Genomic DNA, 24,269 nt, shown 5'->3' on the forward strand with positions numbered 1-24,269 from the left:
AAACCCTCCCTGAATAAATAAAGGCTAGAAAACTAATGTTTCCCAGGGGGGCAGTGGGTGCTGTGGAGCTGTCAGTACACTGCAGACATGCGATATACACTAAAAGTCTTTCCCTGGCCTCTGATAGGCTACTGTCCTGCTGTGATGTCACAAGGGCTTGCATATAAAGAGGGAGACGGGCTCAGCTGCTTCAAAAGGGCAAGTGTGGTTGAGGGCTGAAGGAGTGTGTTTATACATGAGCGTGTACTGGAAAGAGAGAGCGAGGCAGAGTGTGTGTGTGTGTGTGTCACACACAACACCAGACGTTCATAACTCAGCAGAAGAGGAAGAAGAAGAAGGGAAACCAGAAAGCTCCTGACAAACACATTATAATGATCCTTTGTGTTGTGGATGTAAAAGCGTGTGGATTATCAAATCACAGGATTGTAAAGCAGAGCAAAGAGCCTGGAGGTAGGACACTGACTACAGCTGCACACACGCTCCACGCTCACACTGTGTTCTAGTAGCCAGGTACATAAATAAAACAAGACAATTTTACAGAAAGGTCTGCTAGTTCACGCGTTTCAAAATGATAAAAGTATTAAAAGGATTTGAGTTTTAAATGAAACGGTTGGGGATCAGATCAGTGCTGTTAAAAATAAGCAAGTTACTGAATCGAAAGGCTTTGAATTTTCTGTGTTAATGTCGGGGATGATTCAGATTACTTTGAAATGCTGTCAGCTAGACTACTTGGAGACAAAATACACAGCAATTTTTGTAGTAAGTAACAAAACTGGATGTCAAAAAATGTAATCCAATCTGAATGCTTTGGAAAATCCAACACTGAAAATTAATTGCACGTTTTGCAAGTCCAACACATGTCTGTTTTCTCTTTGAACATCTCAACACATTTTTTAATGCAAATAAGACGCATTTTGCAGACAGCATTTCCAGTTGGACAAATCAACTCACACTCACATATCCCATGTGTGCTGAGTGGATTCTGCAGCGTGCAGGATGATGTTTTTGTTGCAGCTTCTTTTAAATCAAAGGACACGTGAATGAAAATGTTTATCTTCTGTTTTCAGTGCAAATAAAAGGAAATGAAATTATCAACATTTGAAACAAAAACAAATATAAGTTAGTAACCATGATCAAAGGCTAGGGGTGAGGGACTACTTTGATATACAGTCAAACTTATTCAACATAGTAGTTTCATTATTCTAAAATTGCCATATTTTAAAGATGTAATAGAAAATGTAATCAGGTAATCACTGACGATGTAACTATAACAATATCTCACATTTTTCAGAGGTAGTCTGGGCTGATTATAGTCACTTATTTTTTGTCAGGCTGCATTGCAATACAATCAGGGTTGGGAGAGTTAAGATGTATTCCAGAAAATGTAGTCAGTAATGTAATCCAAGTATCACAATGGTAAAGTAATGTAACTTGATTACTTTCTGTCACATACTTCATTACTTCAACAGCAAACAGAGATGAGAGAAAAGAAAAAAATCAATGAGATGACTTTTACTTAATCGTAGTAACGAGTGTGCATTATGTAAGATTACACACTTGTGTATTTGGTTTCACTCAGTGACGTTGTGTGAGACTCGTGAAGTGTTGTCATGTGTGCACATGTGCACGGTCGCAGACTAGTATATCCTTCTGTATTCAAAATGAAAATCTTGTTAGTAATCCCCCAGGTACAGACAAACAGTTACACATATGGCACATATTCATAAAAGCACATTGAGCAGTCACGATCATGAAACATATCACATAATATCCTCTGATCCAGATCTTATTTAGCAGCACACTGATTTTAATTAGCATCAGATGGACTGATGTATAAAAGGATTCTTCAGCCTTAATGTAATAAATGTAATAAATCACTATCCAACCCTGGTTAAGGCAAATAACACTTTTGACTTATTACTGAGGTCTAATGGCAAATCTGAACCTTTTCTCCGAAATGAAAAGCAGAAACATTTACTGAACGTTTGTTGAAACTCTGAAACGTATAAAAAGCATCACTCTTTTCTTTGTTCTGGCAGCTGTCGCTAAATCCTTTGACCAAACCTACATTAGCAGAAATATGTGAGATTCCTCTAGTGTGAGGGTGATTCATATTCAGTGAATCCAAACCAGCTTTCATCTTTAACATATTTAGTTTATATCAGGATGTTGAAGTGTTTTATGTTGTGCTTTTCACAAAATATACAAAGACATCTCTCCTCTCTGTTTGGTCTACACTCATCAGTTTATTCTACTAAGCTGGGTGTTCTCTGTGTGTTTTTGTGTCAGCGTGTGCACTCGTGTGTTTGAGTATGTGCTATTGTGTTTTCAGTGTAATTACCACCACTAAGCTATCTCTGCCTAAATATTGAGACATTTAGGTCTCAGTAAATCTTTTGTGTTTGATTACTGGCCTCGGAGAGCTGGTCAAGTTTCTTTGTGTGTGTGGCTGTTTAAACAGCTCAAGTAAGGGGAGGAGCGGAGACCCTTTCGCAAGCTTGACAAGCATTAGTGCAGGTGGCCGCCCAGATTATTGATCTAATCAGTGGTGGGAGTGAACAGTCGTAAAGGGTCATTAGTGTAAAGGGTGGCAGGGTCAGGCGTCAAGCCGAGTGAAGGGAAGAAATGTGTGTGCTGAACCGCTTACAAACATGAATTAAAAATGAAAACATTCCTTTGGTTATACAGTGTTGGCTTGTGTTTGATGCATTATTATAGTCAGGGGCAGACTGAGCTGTGCATCGTTCATTACAGCTGAAACAACCTTCCAAACATCACTAATGAAAGATTGATTTTTAAAATGGGCCTGCAGTTTACTTTGCAGCAGATCCATCATTTGCTCCACACTCTGGCACCTCTACATACTCAATGTGGAGGTATAGAGGTAAATACAAATGTGTTGAGTTGGGGACATTTTAGCACTGATAATGAACGTGCTGTATTACTGCTGTAATGTAAGATGACTGAAATATGATTGTCATTAAAAAGAAAAAATCTTGTCACGATCAACCCTGGCATTTTGAAATGCATCCCAATATCCAACACTTTGCTCATTGACCACGGGAGAGCTGGGTAAACACTTATGAATCAATGCATCTCTCTCTACAGCTGGCATTTACATGTGTCTGGTGTGTTATGATTGTGCTGGAATGACGCCAACACACATATTAATACAAGTGCACATGTACACAGAAGATCGAGTTAAGCAAACACCCCCTGAAGGGAAGTCAGAGGAGCATTAAGAAACATGAGCTGTACCTGCTATACCACTGTAAAAGCAAAACAAAAGTCAATAAAGCTCCACCTGCGAAGCAAACAGACAATAAGTAGGTACTGTAGGACGACTCAAAATCCTAAAACTTTGCAAACTTCACTGTACCTACAGTCCCATCCCCCGACTGTCAGAACGGTCAGAATAGTAAACAAGGATCACCAGGTGTCTGCTGCCAACTGGAGCATTGCTGTAAAAAAACTTCATGCTCAGCTAATCTAGCCTGTATTCATTAAAGGAGACATATTATGCTCATTTTCAGGTTCATAATTTTACTTTGGGTTACTACTAGAATAGGTTAACATGCTTTAATGTTCAAAAATACAATAATAATATATCAGTTTTCTCATACTGTCCAATGCTGCAGCACCGTGTTCCCCCTCTGTCTGAAACGCTCTGTTTTAGCTCCTGTCTCTTTAAGGCCCCCCCTCGTGAATACCCAGTCTCCTCTGATTGGTCAGCTCACACAGGCCCGACCCAGCATCGCTAACAACAACAGAGCAGTTGTGCTAAATCAGTTCTTACGTGCAAATGCCACCTACCAACACGCTGCTGTAACAGCTGACATCCATCCACACCTGTAAGCTTGGCGTGTGCTTGCAGGGAGTGATTATATCTGAACCAAGAGGCCAAATGTAATCTCTGTTCAAACTATGTATTAATAAAATAACTTGATGATGCTTCGTGTCATCTTGTCTCTTTCTCTCCTTATTACTTTTCACTCTTCAATCTAATATCATAAAAAAGGCAACAAAAAAAATGAAAACAGAAGTAAATAGTAAGCAGGCAGAACATTGAAAAGATGAGATGAGATGAGATGAGTGCATCACAGCAGGATATAAAGCTGATATCATCAACTCATAATAAGCCTTAGGGAAATATAACTTCTATATGAAAGACCACATATGTTTATCTTCATTCAGCAGAGATTCATCTCTTGATAGCCAAAGGGTGTAACTCTATTTCGATCCATATCGCTTGTGCTTAATGGGAGTAATGTTTCAACTGCATGTTCAGGACAAACTCTCCTCTCTTCATTGATTTGGACAGCATGCTAACCTGCTCAGGCCCCGAGCAGATACTGCAAGGATTCATTTAAATTCAACCAGTGAATCACCTCCCAGTGCTAGACAGACCTTCTGTCTCAAAGACTCTGAACTGCAGCCTACTCTTGACCCCATCCCATTTCCAATTTTTACCCCTACCTCTCGTTTTCGAGTGCCCCCTTGCCCCTCAGAACGGAGTTTAAAGGGGTAGAGGTTGAAATCTTCCCCAGTGAAATGGGACTTCAAGACCCTCTTAAGGCTCATTTATGCTCCCTTTTTATACCCCTGTGTGCAAACACGCAAAAGCGAAGTGTAGGGGCCGCAGTGTTCATCTATTACAAACAAAGCTGTGTTGTTTTCTGTGTTCTGGCAGTAGATCATGGAACCAACGAGTGCTGTCTTAGCACTGGCTAACCAGTCAGAGTACAGCAACACCTCCCAGGTTTCTGATGGGCCAGCGAGATCTTCGGAGTACAATGATGCAGAGCTCGTGCTGCTGGGCGTTGCAATGGCTATTCTGGTTCTGGTGATAGTTTTTGGTAAGTTAAGAAACAATTCATCGGTAGTTTATCAGTTTAACTTATCTGGGCAACATTCAAATGTCTCTTAATTACTCTCTCTCTTGTGTCCAGGTAACGTGCTGGTGATCACAGCCATCCTGCGGTTCCAGCGGCTCCAGACTGTCACCAACCTCTTCATCGCTTCGCTGGCTTGTGCCGACCTCATCATGGGTTTAATTGTGGTCCCTTTTGGCTCCAGCTACATCCTGCTGGGAGCCTGGCAGTTCGGAAACTTCATGTGTGAATTCTGGACAGCAACTGACGTACTGTGTGTGACAGCCAGTATAGAAACCCTGTGTGTGATCGCGCTGGACCGCTACCTTGCCATCACCTCGCCACTGCGCTACCCCATGCTACTCACCAGGTAGCAGCAAGACATTTCTGTCTGGAAAAATGATTTAAGTTTGGAAACTTTCAATCCAAAGTGTGTCTTACTAAACTTACTCACTTTTCAGAATTTCAGTCATGATTGCTTAATGAATTCAGCCTTCTGCAGCTGCTGCACCACTCTTATATGTCAGATATTTCGGCATGTTGCAACAGATTTTGCTTTGGACATTAGATGCAAAACACCTGCTGCCACATCACTGGCAGGCATGTGGTAATATTTACAACATGCTGGAAAGTTTGATTAAAAAAGAATGAGAATTTGAATCCATGTAGCTGTGGAAAAATTAACTCTCCAACCATCGTGGTCATATCGGCACCAGACTAGTGCGATTAATCTTTCTCTGTAAATATTCTTCACCTGTGTGCACTCTCTCGTCTTTGCTGCTGTAGGGGTCGAGCCTTTGCAGTGGTCCTCGGGGTTTGGGTAGTGGCCTCCCTCATCTCCTTCCTGCCCATCCATCTGAAGCTGTGGGTGTCACAGGATAAGGAAGCTCTCCAGTGCTTGGCCGACAAGAACTGCTGTGATTTCAACACCAATGCAGCCTACGCGGTGTCCTCCTCGATCGTGTCGTTCTACCTGCCGCTGGCGGTGATGATCTTCCTCTACAGCCGGGTCTTCCAGGAGGCTCAGAAACAGCTGGAGAAGATTAGAGGGAGGGAGAGGCACATTTATAACTTGCATTACACTACACAGCTGACTCCCAACGATAGTCCTGCGATGAATAAACTCAAAGCGGGGGCGAAGGCGGAAGAACAAGCAGGGGAGTACAGACTAAACATGCAGAAAACAGGAGGTACAGACACTGAGAAAGAGGAGAAGTTAGTAGAGAGCAGAGCAAGGACAGAAAAGGGGGAAGGAAAACAATCGGCCACAAAGCGTCTTAAGTTCTGTCTGAAGGAGCACAAGGCTGTGAAAACTCTGGGGATCATCATGGGAACCTTCACCATGTGTTGGCTTCCCTTCTTTATCCTCAACATCCTCATGACCTTCCTCAAATTGGGAGACATCAAGCTGCTCTTCAGACTCCTCAACTGGCTGGGATACTCCAACTCTGCCTTCAACCCGCTCATCTACTGCCGCAGCCCCGACTTCAGGCACAGCTTTCAGGAGATACTCTGTCTGAGGGGCAAAGGGAGGAGCTGGGGAGGGAGGAGAGGATGGGGCTGGTGCAGGGAGAGAGATTGTTACTCAAAGTCCCCAAACAGGACGAATGGGAACTCAGACCTGAATGGTGTTCGGGGGCTGGACGTCCAGCAGATGTCAGGGTGGAAGGACAGTTTGGAGAGCTCGATTCAAGACAGCACCTTAACTCTGGATCATGCGACGACTGCTGGCGAGCAGGTTTTGGAGGTAGCTCCTGGTTCCCTGGCAAGCTGGCAGGCTAACAACTCTGCGAATGGGAGTTGTAAAGAACATCTGGCTTCTACTGCTTGACCAATTAAGATGTTAAACTTTACATTGTGCGTGCAGAGCCGTGCAGTCTGGTGAAGCTCAAAATGTTTGGTTTTGGTTGAGAATGACTGGGGTGGTTTGGAGCATGAAAGCCAGCGGTTTCACACTTACACATGTTGAAACACAGTCTGCAGTAGCTGGCTTCAGCAGCCTTCTTGCTCACCTCCACCACCAGCCCCTCCAACTCCCAATATGAAAGGTCATAAACATGTAATCTGAACATGATACGACACTTATTGTAGAAATGTCGACATGGTACGATGCTTATGACACGTACAAATGTGAATGTATCAGTGGTTTGAAGAAACGTTCACTGCCAACATTTCGTTCTGTGAATGGGCTGCATTACGAGCTTCACCAACCTGCAACTTACAACAGGGCTGTTGTTGGAAGATGGTTCTCAGAAAGGTGATGTTATCATGGACTGCATATGGATTACTTGCTACGGACACACAGGACGAATAGCAGTCAATTCTGCAGTTAGATGCATCACAGTAATCAAATGAAAAGGTTTTACTGACTGCTGAATCATAGAAAATATAACGCATTCCAACATGCTCCTTTACTGAAAGCAGCGAAATAGGAAAATAAAATAAAAAAATTGGTGTTAGACAAGAATTAGACATTAGGCAGGAAGGATGCTGGTTCAAATTCCTGCACACTGTCAAGCTTCAAAGAGGCAATCATGCACCCTGTAAATCACCGATGGTAAAAGATTCAGAATGTATTGAACAGCGTCTGCCGGTATCAGAGCAGTTGTGCATGTGTTGCAGTGTGTTGCCCAAAAACAGAACTTTACAAACGGATCAGGAAGGGTTAAAACAGTTGTGTTTTAATGAGTGTTCATACAGTAGCTGGCAGCAACTGACCAGTTTGGATGACTGAGATTCACATGAAAAATGTTCCTCTGTGTCTTGTTTTGTCTTTGTGTTTCTCTGTGATAGAACATATTCAAGACAAAATAAGCAACAATCAAAAAACTGTGAGGGTTTGAGACAGCAACAACCCGCCAACTGTCATCAATTCTGATTGGTGCACGGAGGTGCAGCCAACGTCAACACCAGTAAGAAAAGCTGAGAAAAAACCCAGAAATAACTCACGTGAAATAACTAAAAACTGTCCGAACTTTGGCAGAAAACAATATGTTCTTCTGGGATCCCATCACTCCTACAAAGATTTCAGAGTCTTAAGATAGATTGTTATGAATAGTAGTCCACACGTACACGGTATTTTTGGAAACAGGGTTCAAAACAAAACTGATCTCTGTTTCAGAAATAATCTCCATTTGTGCCAACACCCCTGAAAAAGCGCTGTGACTGGTTGCTTAGTTACAGAAAATACAATGAATGATTTTCACTTTAGTTACTTTATAACTCACCTGCTTACTTAGCTTTACTTTTAGTAATATGTCACAGGCACCAGGGCTGCATTTCAACAAAAATGATGAGGCACTGAAACGTGACACAGAAACCTCCTGTATAATATTATTTTTTATGACATACAACACTTTTTCATCATCATTTCAATGTCAATTTGTTGTGCTGCAAATATGGTCTATTAGGACGATAAAGTGTGAAATCCAAAAATCTCAGTTTCTGCTCGTCCAGACATATGCACTGTTTCTGATCTTCACCCTGAAAGAGTTTTCTAAGAAATACATTTTCAGCGACCTTCAGTGTTGTTCACATCTGTACAAAAGACCAAAATGCATATAAAAGGCTATTTTTTAAGAAATACTTGTGTAGGTGTGGACAGGGCCTTAATGAATGTTCAGGTTCAAGCTGGTAGACTACTGTAGCCTCGGGTGGCGTGTGATATGCATCACAACAAGCTCAGTTGTTATCTTAGAGATAAACCCACATGGCAGGAAGCACAAGCAGGAATTTGGCACCACGTTGGCAGTGCTAATGACCTCGTCTGCCAGCAACAGCCGGATAAAACCTCCATGAAGCAGAGATGCTTTTTGTTTGCCCTGTAGCTGAAAGTCTTATGATAATGATAATAACCTTTTTCATTCCATCCTGATAAACCTTACAGCCGGTCCCAAAATCATTTGCTGGCATGTATTAGTAGATCAGATAAACATCTAAGAGCCAAACTTGTGACTGTCATAACTGCTCTTTCTTTCATCACGTATTCGCTGGAGCTGTTTTCCGTCTCGCTCTGAACATCAGCGTCGGCCCACTCTCTGTAGATTTCGCCATTTTTAGCTCCGTTATAGTAAGAGCATTGTAATCTGTCGCACAGAGCTGGGGAGGTCATTTTCAAGCTGTGGGATGTGTTTCCATAATATTGTCTGTTACATTGTGAAAACAGAGCGACCACATCAATGTGATAATGATAAAGGAGCCACTTACCGTTTATCTGGAGACTAAGTGGAATCAGATAACATATAAAAATTATCACTCCGGCCCTGCTTGCACACTATCGCTTGAATACATGTTGGCAATGCACGTGGTTAGGTTCAGGAACAAAAACTACTTGGTTAGGGTTAGGAAAATATTATATTTTGGCTTAAAATTGGTATCAAAATGTTTTTAACGATACCCAGCCCAAGGTGTCACGCTTATGAAAGTTGAAACGCAGTCTTGAACTGCAGTCACTGGCTTTGCTTCTCACCCTTAACTCCACCACCATCCCCTCCACCTCCAGATATGAAAGTAGGGTCATTAACATGTAATGTGAACATGATATGTCACGTTTTGTAGAAATGTCAATGTCTGTAGTTTGCAGAAATGTCAAATGCCAACATTTTATGCTGGCGACTGGGCTGGCTTGAACAAGGTATGTACTGTAAATATGATCTGCACATGTGTGTGTGTCTGTCTGTGTGTATGTTTGGTGCACTTGGGATGTGATGTGATTAGCTTATTTGTGCATTTTAAAGCTTGAAACATGCCATTAGATATTTGTTATTTTATTGTAATGTGTATGAGTATTGTATTAACTACACGTTGGAAATACTGTACTTTTTTATTTCAAGGTCAATAATTTATCATGTTCTCAAAAAAGGAACAAATGAGCTGTTTTTAATGTATCACGTTTGTTAAAGCGTGTGGACGTCGGATCGCAGAGCTTGAGCAGCACTGACACACGAGTCTTTGCTCTTTTGGTAGATCCGTGTCGGGATACTGAGACAAATCTGAACCTTTGTTTCCAGAAGTGTTGCCTTTCGCCAGAGGAACGGATTCATTTTCTACCTCCATTGGACTCACATGAATGTCATTTCATCTCTGTAAATATTTATTCATAAGCTGTTGTATATTTTTGTGAGTAAAAGAATTAAGTTTGACATGGCGTTGTTTGAATCTGTTGTGTGGGTGGGTGTGTTTGTGTGGGTGTGTGATCACAAGAGACAGGCCATCAGAAAGAGATAAGTAAAAGAGGAAAGTGCGATCAACAATAACAGCAGACAGAAAAAGGTTGAAGTGATCCATTCATTCATTTTCTTCCAGCAGGGTAAGCAGGGTATTCTCTCCCACTGGGGTGTTCCAGGGTGGTCCGAGGCCACATTAGATCTGTAATCCCTCCAGCAAGTTCGGGGTCTACCTCGGGGGGCTCCTACTGAAGGAAGGTGCCAAGGAGGATTCTTGATCAGATGCCAGAACAACGTCAGCTGGCTCCAATTGAAACAAAAGAGCAGTGTGCTTCCCATTCATTGTCTATGTGAGCAGCAGTGTAATGAATTCTGGTAGGCCTGCACTGAGTCTCGAGAGACGGGGCGCCGTGTTGCCAACTCCTCCTTTGCCTTAGAGAAAGTTTCCAAACAAGCTTTGTCCGGTTTGAAATACCGGAGAAGACGGCTCGTGAATGGTGTTGACGTGTTTGACTTTGTGACGCAAATATGAACACAGCTCTCCCTTCGGTTATACAAGGACCGGATGGCATACCTGGTCTGCATTGTTTCTCCTGAATCTGAAGTTTGACAATCAGAATCGGAGCTTCCTTTGCAACACCCGCAGTGTGACACCCCAACAATTGGAGCACATCCTCCAGTCGCCTTTTTAAAAATGGGAACCACTACTCACATCTTTCTCTCCCCAGGTACTGTCCTTGGCCTCCATGTGACACTGAAGTGGCGTGTCAGCAGAAACAGCCCAACAGTGCCCAGAACCTTCTGCATCTTAGGGCGATTCTGGCTTTTGCCACAGACGAGCTTAAAATTTAAATTAGCTGATTATCTTGTGACAGCTTGCTCTTTAACAAACAACCTCAGGAAATTTGGCGGACAAATAAAGTTGTTTATTTCCTCAGTTACAAATTACTAGAAAATGTTTGTTGCCACTTACCAAAGTCCCTCTTGTGACAAAAAGCAGTGCAGACACAGTTTATTACACTGGATGCTAAACCAATCCTTCCCTTAAACAGTGACAACTGCAACATTGCGGACTTTTCATATTAGCACCAGCACTCACTGTTAATCCATAATGAAATCAGTGATTTGTCAAGTAGCCAGTTGGGCTGAAGAACTGACAGAGAGGCTACGAGCTGCTGACCAAGTTGAGCATTCATCAAAAATTTAATTTCAAAGAGTTCTTCATGAGGCATACATGATGTCCATAACTCCTCAAAGGGCTCTTTGTCGACACGTCGACATGTGATTCTCCTCACACTGCAACCTTTTTAACTGAGCTCAGGAGACAGAGGCTTGTTGTGCTTATTCAGTCATCCAAAGACTTGCCTGTTTGCATTAAAGTGTACGCGTGTGTGTGTGTGTGTGTGTGTGTGGAAGGGGGTGGACGTGCAGTGACAGGTGCAAGCGGTCACAGCAGCTACAGTATCAGCTGCTGCAGAGGAAATACAATCAGCTATACCGACTCAATACACACACACACACACACACACACACACAGCTTTATAACATGAAAACACGTGTATGCGTGTGTGTGTGTGTGTGTGTGTGTGTGTGTAGGTGTGTGTCTATGTGGCCTGTTTCCATGGAACAAGTTTCCAATTTAGACATGTTCAGGCTGACGTACTCAACATGCGTGCCATTTTGCTCTGTGTCTATATGTTGGCTCTATCTGTTAGCGTCCTGGTTACTGTCTTTATTTTCACATTTGTGAAAAAACTAAAAAAAACTATATTTTTTTGACATAAGCACTACTATAAACCTCTTTTTGTCTCAAGTCTGTTGCACCTCTTGGCGAGTAGACTGTTTACCTGTAAACTCAAAAGTGTACCTGACACATGCAGTTGAAACTTTTGCGTCACTGCAGCGACATTAGAACATCGCCCACTGGAACAACATTTTCATCCGGTGTTACGTTTCTCCAGGAAACACGAAGAAAACAGCTCGAGTCACGCCTTGTGAGGAAACCATTTTCCTCTGATGTTCGATTACATAAAATAGTGTATTCTTAGTGCTGAGCGTTTAATTTGAGGGCACATTTCCTTTGAAAGCAGACCACTGAGAACGGACATTAGAATCGCAATGTTCTGATGTTTTATTAGACTTTCTAAGGATTGATGAAGCAGATTTTACCACATCCTATGAGTCACCATCGTCTTTCTTACTCTTTATCTTCACACATCTTGTTATCTCTGTGCCTCTATTTTTTTACTACCCTGTCCCTTAATCTCTGATCTGATTTAAGTTAATTTACTTCTGCAGTACTTTGCATTAAACCAATTGAAAAGAGTTGTAGCTGTATATGTTTAACATCCTCCTGCCTTCCTTCTCTACGTGTGATTATCTGCCGTCACTTCCCTGTCAAACATTTGTCTGGGTGTGTCTGTGTTTTAATGCGTGATGAGGTGTTAACTTGCATTATAGAGCTGACAACGAGCAGTCCGCATCAGTCACCAACAAACACACAAGCAGCACAAGAGCGCACACATACACGCACACACACACCCCTGTTGACAGGCAGATGCACTTTAATCCCTCTAGATGAAAACAGAGACCCTCTGAGCCCTCAGGCCTTTCTACACAGAACACAGAGCTGGAGGTATGCCCTCCGGATACACACACATACACACGCCATGCACGCACACACAAACACACACACACACACACACACACACACCCTCTCTCCTTATCTCTCGAATACGTACAGCAGTATATGTACCTGTGCCAAATGCACACGTGTATGCATGCAAAGATGATGCAGAGTATGCAGAGTATGCATACATAGATACAAGATGTCCTGAGTGTGTGTGTGTGTGTGTGTGTGTGTGTGTGTGTGTGTGTTACAGAGAGAGTGAGATTTGCCAAGTGTATCTTATGATCACAGAGAGTTTATAGATGGTGAGCTTGTGTTGCTGCCTGAACTGAAGCCGACCCAACATCTGCTGCCAAAAAGCAAGAAAGACAGTGAGAACAGACAGATATTCTGTCGGTGCGCTCGTCCGTCTGTCGGTGTCACGTACGTACAAACACACCACATTTCTCCCAAAGCGGTGTGAAACCCAAAAGCAGTGCTGTGCCATATATCTAAAGGTGACGTCGATGTGCGCCTTTGCAACACCTAAACACAGCAGTCCTTCTTCTTGAATATCAACGACCTGCACAGCAACACATGCATGTCAAAGTGTCTTCTTCTTTTTTTTTTTTTGCAATCAGAGGTTCAGTTTTGAAATTTTCAGTCACAAAGAGGCAGATAGAAGGGAACAAACAGGCCAAAGAGGATGTTGAGTGTGAGCTCATGTGGCTATCTAGAGTTTCATCACTACTAAATATAGCAACGTATGAACTCTATTCTAACATTTACAAGACGCCTTTCCGCCTATTTCCTCTGTTTTAAAAAAATATACCATCAACAGCGGCGCAGCCATGGGTGTGCTGCCCATGTGTCATCTAGATCTAAAATAGGAAGTCCAGCAATTTCAAAACAAATCTTAATATTATTTCTTATTTTTCCTTACACTGCTGAAATTAATTTAAAAAATTAGACTAAAGGCGTCCATAGGAGCTGTTGTTTTCACACCTTCCATTTATTGTCCATACAGGAAGCTGTGCAATGCATTCGGAGTGTCATGTTTCGGGTTGCCCGCTCCTCATTTACATTAATTTGACATCTGGCTACTTTATGCAAATCAGTGGGACCTCTAGAAACTCAAATAAAGACAGATTCAGTGTCGGCATAGCTTATCTCTCGCCTAAAATGTCACCAGAAACACATTTCACCAAGCTATTTTTAACACAAGACAGAGTTTCCAAATGAACCGCCATGTTGAACCGGTTTGAAACCCCAGAGCCGACCGCCCATGAGTGGCGTTCGTCCGATCAGGTGCAGCCAGTCGGTTTTTGCGTGGTTGTCAGAGGGCGTAGGCTGTTTTGGTCGAGCGTCCATGGCTCTGAAGCGTTGCGTGCACTCGTGTCAAACAACACCCCTGTGGACACGTACCATGAAAGAGAGACTTCATGTCCCCTTGGCGCGCGCGTTGCCTTTACACTATTCAATTGGCGGCCAGTGAGACATCACTGGGGCAAAGATGTCAAAACAAAGCTCTCTGGACAAGTTTTTTTCAGAGGCCATGCATTACGAAAGAGAAACGCAACAGCAGTCAGAAAAATGCAATCCAGGGAAAACTGGAGAATTTTAGTGAGTGCTGTTTGATATTGCTGCAACAGTTGTGCCATAATGTTTTGGGGGAATTTATTGCAACATTGAATAAAGAAATAAAGTTATTTCTTGAAACTATCACAAGCCAGTACCCTCCTGTTGATGCAGTAGTGTATAAAACTGACAGTAGGCAGCACTCTAAAATAAATCATCTGTTAATGAGATCTTAAAATAAAGAGGAAACTGTTGGGTTCATCTCCACATCACTTTTTGCTTCGGTTCAGGACCACCTAGAATGATATTTCTGATGTACGCATCTGTTTGTGTGCGTGCACGTTTGTGTACTTGTGACCAGGGTGACTGTTCATCTACAGTGGACTTCTGTTTGCACAGAGACATTACATAATGTTTGTCTGTCCTTGGGTGGAGGCATTCAAAACAAGAGCAGGGTACAAAGAGTAAGAGAGAGATGCATGCGGACGACACAGATACAAACAAACAGCATCAGAGAAATACACACAGACAAAATACAGTCAAAGCTGATTGATTTACAGGTTTGCTTCGTATAAGGCACCGGAAACTCCACTTCACTTAGTTTCAGGTGATAATACACTAATGCAAACATAATCCTGAGTATTATATTACGTGTCTGCGAATACATTCTGCTAAATCCTAAACACTTTAAAGTAAACTGTTGAAAAGTCATACATTAAAAAAAAAAAAAAAATCCATCAACTGGTCTGGACTGAATAAACTAGGCTATGCAAAGCGTAGTCAGTGTTATAATGTAACTAAGTACTGTACTTCAGTACAATTTTGAGGTACTTACTTTTTACTCCACTACATTTATTTGATAACTTTAGTTACTAGTTACTTTACAGATTGCGTGTTGCTGTAGAGCCAAAGCAGCTCATTTAAAATTGTTTTTTTTGGTTTTTTTTGGTGGTTGGATGAAAACGCACTGATTCAAATAATAAAAATGTACTTTTGATACCTAACTACATTCAATATCAGACTTTTACTGAAGTGACTTTCACTTTTACCAAAGTAATATTTTAACATGATGTCTTTACTTTTACTCAAGTATGACTTTTGGGTACTTTTTTACAACACTGAGATACGTTTCGTCAGAAGTAAGGGGTATAGGCTGTTTTATGTTTGGCCACCAAGAGAGTAAAAGAGGTAGAGGTCGCGAACTGGCAACAAAACCAGCTGTCTGGCAACTGGCAATAAACATCAAAGGAGAAGAAGAAGAGGAAGAAGAGACTAAACCATCAACAAGAGAAAAATGTAGAGAACTCTGTAGCTTCTTCAAACAGCTTCTTCTTTTCGCTTTCTTTTTCTTCTTCTTCTTCTTCTTCAAGAAGAGAAGTGACAACAGCTGATCTGTTATGTAACTTAACTTTTGACGACACTGGAAGGTGTTTCAATCTCCCACTAACCCTAACCATCGACACCCTCAGCCACAGGGAGAATTTTGCCGCCTCCTTTATCAACAAGAATAAATGTGCTAATTGGCCTTTCTCGTGTCTTTTAAAAAAGCTCAAGGACCTGAAGCGACCGACACACGACAATCCTCCCATTACTTCAGGCTCAGTCAGACCAGAAGCGAGAGAAATCCTGACCGTAAGTGGGATCCTGTGGGAAGAAATTAGTTATGGGAAACACACAACACTGTATCCAACAACCACAAAATGGCTCAACACCACACTGATCAGATCTGGTGGCTTTGGTCTATAAATAAGTCCTCTCTATCTTGCTCACACGTCATTCTGTGGTGGCACAGGCCAAGTGTCTGACTGTAAATGAGACCCTTGATCTGGTTTTGGATCATTGCCCTGAACACTTGTGCGGGGGTTTTGTAGAGGAAAGCACGTATATTTTCAGACTTGTTTTCCCTTTTACAGATTCTATGTACAATGTGTCATTTAATTGAAACTAACCATCAGATTTTGAGCCAAACCAAGAAAGAAAACATTGGTTTTCAGCCCACACTGCTAGGTACTTTTATTTTAGAGTCTGTTTTTTGTACCAATTTAACAAATGGGATAATAAATTATCTTGAAAAGTGCTGGTAGGTGGGTTGTTTTATTTTTTACGATTCTAAGATAGACAGGATTTGAGGTCAACATGGAGTACACTGAAGATTAGGCCTGTCGAGTGACACCTATACAGGGCTGCACCACACCAGCGGCAGGTTTGGTGCTTCTCCAGGTTGAGCGAGAGCCAGATTTGAAGAACTCCAGCTGTCATAAACACAGACAAGACCTGCAGATGTTTAAGGCTGTTCAGAAGTAGAGATGAAGCCCCGAGAAGTCTGTTTAAAACACAAAACCCTAACATCGACCGTCAGACAAAGAGGAGCCCCACTCGACATCTCAACCCGCGGATGCTATTTGGGGCCTTGCTGGTATTCTGGGAGTTGAAAGTCAAACAGTCCTCAGCTCGGGGTGTTAAGCTTCCTATACACTCTGTATAGATTCACTTGACAGATCCATATGTTACTGAGACAAGCAGGCGATCCCATCCAGCTTTACCAGCTCAGTGAGGACAATTTTAAACAAAACGTCCTGCTGATATTACAATCATATGTGTTATTTGACATTTCGCATTTCTTTGCATACCTTTTGCTTCATACTGTAAAAAATATATGGAGACCCTGAAGTACCAAAAGACATTTTTTTTTTCCGAAATGTTGGGTGCACAAAATAAAAAAGAATCATACTTCTTTGAGAATTAGAGGGATATATATTTAAAGGAGCAGCACCATCTAGTACTGAAGATTAACTGGAAAAACGTAAGGATAACCCATGGATATTTAAAAAGAGCTCGATAAAACTGTTTTGCCTAGTCCTGCCCTACAGTGCCAGCCTAGGCAAAGGGTCCATTTTATCCCAAACTACAATCTTTTCCCAAACTTAACCAAACTTTTTAAAAAAAAACACTTATTTTCGGGTGCAAAGCCAGTCAACATGCTCACGTTCAGACGCACCAACAGATAGACGGACATAAACAGTCAGATCTGACTCTGTGGTAGTTACTGCCACCCCAAACCCTTGCCTTTATCTTTTTATCTCAGCTACACACCTGTAAAGACAGACATATAAACACCAGGCAAAATACTCAAAATCACCTCTGTGTCGGTTCACATCACAAAAGTCGTCTCCAGGACCACATTCTGCAGTTATGACGCACACACACGGACTCAAAAAGTGAAAACATTATCAGCCATGACAAGTCAACATCCCAGGGGGACACAAACCCAAGCCTCCAGTGTGATGGTCCTGTGCTTGACCTACTAATCCAGCACAACCTCCTCCCTTTGTGGACTTCAGATACAACGTTTTCTGGCAGAACAATGAGTACTGCCCGGTTACAACACAGCAGGGCAGGAGTCTCTTGGGAATTGACTGCCAGTCAGCCCTGCTGCCAATTTGACCCAGTAGCCAACTGCAGTACTGCAAGAAAAACATCTTCTTGGCCCAGAAAAGTATTTTTCCCATAGACCTCCAGTATAAAGGGACATGAAACTACAAACAAGATGAAGTATTACTTTTTGTATTAATAGTATTTTAATCCACAAACGTTTTATATTTGGGAAAACCTTCCAGAAACCCATTGAAGGTGCTATTTGAAAGAAAAGTTAGTTTTTGAGCCTCATTCCCAACTCGTCACATAAAGACTCTCTGGCACCTTTACAGTGAGTGAGTGTGTTCTCGTGTGTACCTCCCCACTGTTCAAACGACACCTGACTATTTTGTGAGTGTGTCCGTATCTTCGACCGACTGAACACTTGTGGTGCTGCCAACGCTGCAACATATGGCATCACACCAGCTGACTGGGCAGCCTTGGCAACAGGCTGCATGTGTGTACCGGTGCGTGTGAGTCCATATATGCATATTGTTTGTGCGATCGTTCTGTGTGTAGCCTGTGACTGAATAACTCATATAGCCATCGTTTGTGTGTGTGTGTGTGTGGTACAGTTCCAGGGAGCACAGGAAGTTAAATATTCCCTGATTGTCCTGCTGTCGGTCTACATCCCACTTGGCGAGCACTGTTGGCCGTGTTGTATCGTCCACTACCCAACAGAGATCTGACCTGCGAGCAAAGGATCACCTTCATTTTTGTTCTTTATCTTGATTATACAAGCTCCACTTCATTTCTTCACAATGTTTACGATTTATTTACGGTTTCCAGACACCAGCACTGACGGGAGGCTCAGTTTGTAAAGAAAATAAGTGCTAACAAATGTGGACACTGAGGGAATAAACCCCAAACTCATCACAACACAACACTCCTGCCCGACGTCCATGTAACAAAAGTGCCCTATGGCGCCTACAAGTCTCCTCGGCGCCATTCTAAGAAATCTAATCAGCGCACGTTAACAGCATCGGATTACATCAAATCAAGCTCGATTAGATCTAATTAGATTAGGATCAGATCATCACTTAGACACCTTCTTAGCGCTGACAGCGTGAGGAGAGATCCAGCCGCTTTAATTCACGCTGGCTCTCTGAGGGCTGTCGTAACTCCTGCCGTTTCATTGTGACTTTTATTATCCAATTATGCCAGGACGCATTAGGTGACGACTCCGACACAGAAATCTAATTTGACTCTCACTGCTACCATAATCCACATGAGACAGGGAGGTGTCTCAGGCTCACTTTGTGATCACATTTCTGCGTTGCCTGAAGGTGATCCAGCTGTGACACACACACAGGGAGGAAATTATGCAGATAGAAAAGTGAGGAGGATGTGGTATTACAGCTATGCATGCATCAGGCCTTATGTGATGCACACTGGAGCTGAGAGGGCAACACCTCCGTCTGCAGAGGTTTTGTACCAAGCTACCGGTTGGTAAAATACCTATTTAATCCTTCTCTTGTCAAACAGGAGACTCTGCTGCTTTATTTCATTACGTTGCTAATTGCCCTTTAAGCTCTGCCAAAGCCTGCTGGATTTTTCCGCAACCAAAGTGCATGGCTTATTGCAGAGGACACTTGTGGAGACAGAGTACAAACAAGTCGGTAGAAATGTACAGGGGGGAGGAAAATGTAGGACGATGATTGCATTTTGGAGCCCTGATTAAAAAATGTGCCTTTTGTTCACTATGGGAAACCAAAACTGCCAAAATAAAAATAAATAGATAGATATATGAATCAATAAATACATTAATGTGCCATTAAATGCACCAACAATAATATTAAAAAAATAAATGTATTCTATAAAATGTGACACGAATCGATATTTGTTTTAATTTGCTTCCCTTTGAATTAACTTCTTTACTTATTTACCTTTCCTTTAAATTCATTTATTCATTCATCAGTCTGGTGAGCTTGTGACTGCTTCTGATGGCCACCAGTGTGGATAATACTGACATAAATGTAGGCATTAAATTAATTAATGTCTACATTTATGCCAGTATTATCTCTAAGTACATTTAATGGCATATTAATTTATCTATTGAGTATTTTATTTATTTGTTTCCTTATTTTTGATTGTGGCAGTCTTGGTCCTCCATACATCTGTCTGCATTCGCTATGAATGCCTTATAGCGTATTCACAAATTCATCGTGTGTTATCTCTACTCCTTCAGAGCTAATTTCCTGCCTTTTCATTTGATAATCCGGCTGTCGCAGAACAACATTTATGAAATGTATGAGGCTGCTCAAAAGGCTTCAAGATGTGTAATATTGCTCTTCATGCTCAGCGTATATGAAACTATTCAACCCGTCTCTCTGTTTTTGTGCCGGTAGTGCCTGAAGCTCATGTCATCAAGGTCGAACCTCCACTGATCATGTGGGTAACTGCTGTAAAGGTTGAGAAATCACACAAGCAAACATTTCAATTAAATGTCTGTGTATGACTGCGAATAGTCAAACTATAATTACTGCTGTGTCCTTGTGAAAGCCGGTTTAATCCTCCACAGGATATTTATCTCTGCAACATGGTCCGATCGATTTTTCACACTGAAAGAACAGCAGCAGCCTAAAGCAAGAAGTCACAGTCCATTTAATTAGCATTTTATAGTCAAGGTCATAATCATATTTATACAACTGTGCATTTTCTTACAGTTGTTGACTGATGTTGTGCATAAAATGATATGTCATTGAAGTTTTTTTTTACGCAACAGCAGCTGTTCTGTTCTGTATCTGTTCTGACCCTAATCTTCCAATGCACCTTAATTTTGTTTCTCTGGATAACTGTGTTCCCCTTGGCTGTGTCATTTTTTTGGATACTAGAACAATTAACAAACTGAGTCATAAAGAGTCGTTACTTTCAAAAGAGTGGTTCAATTCAACTTTGTTTGTTTTTAATGGCGTCCTGACCCTCTGGCAACAATATATTCACACACAGTATGATTATGTGGGACGGTACGATATCATGAGTTTTGCAGGGTTTGGCTCCTGAACAGACATTCTTACCTGATGATGGCCCTGAAAAAGTATCACAGTAGTCAGGGAAGTTGTTGAGATGTTTCACTAAAACTATCACATGATCAGACTTAGCCTGCTGTTGGACACCTTTTTGGGGTTCTCCTCCCTCTGCTACAGGAAACAACAACAAGGACCTCCGAGTTCGCAACCTACATGCTTAAAATGGCAAGTTATCTTCACGCTAGAACAGTCACTAACAGTACGAACGTAAACAAGCTCCCAGCTCTGACCTTTTCTTTTTTTGCCAATTTATTGCCAGACTATTTTGCAGGGGCACTGTCTCTGCATCCTGGGTTTAGCCCTGCCCGAGATGATTGTGTTTGGTTTAAAGACGTGCTAACAAGCCATAGCGTTTTTTCCCTTATACCAGAATGAATATTGGCGCTGACACAGCACTTTGGAGATAGATGATAGGTGAAAAGTACAAATGTAACTCACGGTGGCATTAAAAATCAGACGATCACCAGAGTCATTTGGATCTTTAGTCTTGGAACCATCAAATACTGCACAACACATTGTGCCAAATCGTGAAGTAGATACAGAAAGTGAAACCTTTTAGCTGCTGGTGTGCAGACTAAAAGCCAGGGAATCGACAGAGTCAGCATACTTCATCACTTGGGGGCCATGAACATGAACATTTCATGTCAATCCATCCTATAGTTGTATGGAGTGGTGGATCGATGGGCAGACGTGACCATCTATACAAGCATTGGAAAAACAACATATTTTTTTGGCGTTTCTAAAATTTGGTCCAACTAGAGTCCAAACTTTATATCTGTTTGCCATATTTCAGAAAAATGTAATGTAATAAATACAAATATTATGACTTTTTTGAACACTTTTGAGTCTTCACTTTTTGCAGACGGTTTTTCTCACAGGCCAGATCTGGATCCAATTGTTTCGGTCCCTTTTTAGGTGAGTGTTGAAGACAACAAGGATCAAACAAGCATATTAATTTATTACAGCTTAGGTTAGTATTTCACTTGAAAGCCCTAAAATACCCCGCTGCTCTAGATCAAAAGCCAGAGCAGCGCAGTTACGTAATAAGATTTGTCTTGGACATCAATGACACACTGGCTGTAGAGATGCACATAGTGCAGTGTAATGTATTGAGTCTGAAGGTTTACATCAGGAGGGATTATAGCTGTGTTTATGGAAGCTATACACTAAGTGGTGTGATAAACTGGTTATACATCCAGTGGACAGACAAATCTCCATACAACTGAGCTTTACCTTAACAAGGCAGGCCTGTGTGTGGGCGCTGATTTGTGTATGACGCACACACACACACACACACACACACACACACACACAGACAACAAGAGAGAGCGAGACAGCCTCTGGAATGATAAGATATACGAAGCCAGTGGTACCGCAGCAGACATGCCCAAAATTAGTAAGAGGAAGTCGGCTCTACCATGTGTCACCATTCCTCCTTCTCTAACCCTTTTAAAGCCGTCGTAATCATGGTAATTTTACAGTTTAATTATGGTTGTGTTGACAAATTAATAGTGAGGTTCTCCAAACTGGACGTCTGTTATGGTCTCATGGCTGAGGGCTTCTGTCCTTGTTGATAACAATAGTGATAATATGTTGAGTTGGAGTCTCATCAAGCATCCATTATACAATATTATACAATATAACTCCTTTTAAAGGAGTGAGTCCAGTAGCTTATCAGAGAGCTAAGAACCCACACTGACATTTGTACCAAATTGGAAGAAATTCCCTCAATGCGTCATTGAGACATCGCGTTCATGAGAATGGGACAGATGGACGGACAAACCGGCTCTTTCTGAGCTCATGAAAAGTTGACTTTATAAGACGTAGTTCTCATTGGACAGCGGGGACACAAACGTAAGATGATCTTGTAGAATATGATGTACTGCTGTAGATGAAACTACCCAACAACGGTTAAAATTAGCACAGCCTTCAACATCTACGGCAGTAAAATGCTGATCTGAATACGTCTTCCGTGGTTATAATAATTTCCGCTGTGTAAAGAAGACTCTTTTGTTGTAGCGATGGATACAGCTATGATTCATGTGTCAGGTTAGCACATCTGGATTTTACGATGCTCCCATTAGTCCATACGGATTTGTCCCAGCTTGGTCAAAATTTAAAGGTGGGAGTGCCCGTGAACAGCTCGTTATGTCAGTGAGCTGTCAGTCCACAGATTTTCAAAGGGATTCAGCTCTGGGCTTGGCGTCAAGAACTTAAACATTCTTGTTCAAAAGCCAGGAAATGTTGAAATGGTTTGATGTTAAGTCATTGTTCTGTTTGGACATAGCTCCTCGCTGCAGAGTAAGGTCTTTGGTATTCACAGTCCTGCATGTGGCTTCAGTCATCGTCCTCCTGTACGGTAAGCTTAAAATTCCCCCTGTCTTTGCAGCTCGAAGGCCCGAGACACGATGCTGCTCCTGTGCTTCACAGAGAGGATGTTGTTAAAATGGTAAATTCAGCCACAGCACTTTGTTTTGCTGAGGAGGTCAGCGTCTAACCTCGACAGGATCATGCGTTAACATCTCCCAGTGCAGCCGTCCGACTGTAACTCTGTCAGACGAGCCTACAGGTCATCAGTCTCCTCCATGAACAGAAGCTCATTCTCACCCAAACCAGCTTTAAATCCTGGTACTTCCATATTTTTCTGTTTAACGATGCAGCCATCTGTGTTCTTGTAAAGTCCTCACAGTTCATATTGATACTTTCCCACAAAACAGCATGTGCAAGAGGATAAAACAGAGGACTTAATGTATCTGCGCACAGATGCTAGGAATTAACTTGGAATGGGTCTTTTGCTCAGGAGGTGAGGTGGAATCACCCTCCACTGTTTTTCTTGTCCCTCAACAACAACATTAGCGCCATAAAGTTCAACATGTGGGGCTAAACGCTGGAGTAACTCTGTTCACTTCAGAAATTCTCTTTAATGATTCAACTGGGGAGAATAAATCTGATTTTATAATTTTATATTATAAATGGTCTTTCTTGTCACATCTTAATAAAAACATAACTTCATGTAGAAATTGCCATTTTGTGTGATTTGGCACCCCCATGTCATAAGAATATTATGTGTTGAAAACGTGTATGTTTTGAGTAAACATGTATGTAATGCTGTGATCCTACCCTCTCTCTGAAGTTTGAAGTTTCTGCATAGTGCATAAACAAGTGATGGGGGGTGGGGGGACGGAGTGGATGAGACAGAGACACCATTCACCCTGTTACAAGACACTGTACCATCAACATGAGGTTAAAGCTGTTATTTTACTCTTTACATCATTAAGGCTGGCCTTTTGTTTTTCAACCTGCCTGCTGAGTGTCTTGCATTTGGGTCCTTTTGGGTTAAAACATCACTTATTATTATCATGAATCATTCAGTAAAAAACAATGTGAAAAATGCTCATCATAATTTCCCAGAGCCCAAAGTGACGTCTTCAAATTACATCTTTTATCCAACGAACAGTCCAAAACCCAAAGACTCTTCATTGAATGAAAAAGAAACGTGGCAAATATTTACATTTTCAAAGCTGGACGCAGCAAATATTTGACATAAAATGACTGAAACAATTAGCAAAATACTTACATACATGTTCTTTTGATTGACTGCTTG

The 24,269-nt window shown here is 41.8% G+C and overlaps 1 protein-coding gene across 2 annotated transcripts; it reads left to right on the forward strand.

The window, feature by feature from the left end:
• The first annotated feature begins 259 nt into the window (after positions 1 to 259).
• Positions 260 to 8,144, forward strand: LOC311269884 (beta-2 adrenergic receptor-like). 2 transcript variants are annotated; one of them, XM_084374384.1, is made up of 4 exons: positions 260 to 450; positions 4,691 to 4,856; positions 4,950 to 5,241; positions 5,658 to 8,144. In XM_084374384.1, exons 2-4 carry the CDS (start codon positions 4,697 to 4,699, stop codon positions 6,700 to 6,702), a joined length of 1,497 nt encoding a protein of 498 aa, XP_084230510.1. In that variant the 5' UTR covers positions 260 to 450; positions 4,691 to 4,696; the 3' UTR covers positions 6,703 to 8,144. The 2 variants fall into 2 exon arrangements, with proteins under 2 accessions (XP_084230510.1, XP_084230511.1); XM_084374385.1 differs by having other exon boundaries at positions 4,694 to 4,856.
• The last annotated feature ends 16,125 nt before the right edge of the window (positions 8,145 to 24,269 follow it).

Source organism: Pagrus pagrus (genome assembly GCF_965226575.1).
Source record: "Pagrus pagrus genome assembly, chromosome: 14".
NCBI lineage: Eukaryota > Metazoa > Chordata > Actinopteri > Spariformes > Sparidae > Pagrus > Pagrus pagrus.

Coding starts and splice junctions, on each gene's coding strand:
- LOC311269884 (XM_084374384.1), top strand. CDS start 4,697: ATGGAACCAACGAGTGCTGTCTTAGCACTGGCTAACCAGTCAGAGTAC. Junction 4,857..4,949: donor GGTTCTGGTGATAGTTTTTG/GTAAGTTAAGAA, acceptor TCTTGTGTCCAG/GTAACGTGCTGGTGATCACA. Junction 5,242..5,657: donor TACCCCATGCTACTCACCAG/GTAGCAGCAAGA, acceptor TTGCTGCTGTAG/GGGTCGAGCCTTTGCAGTGG.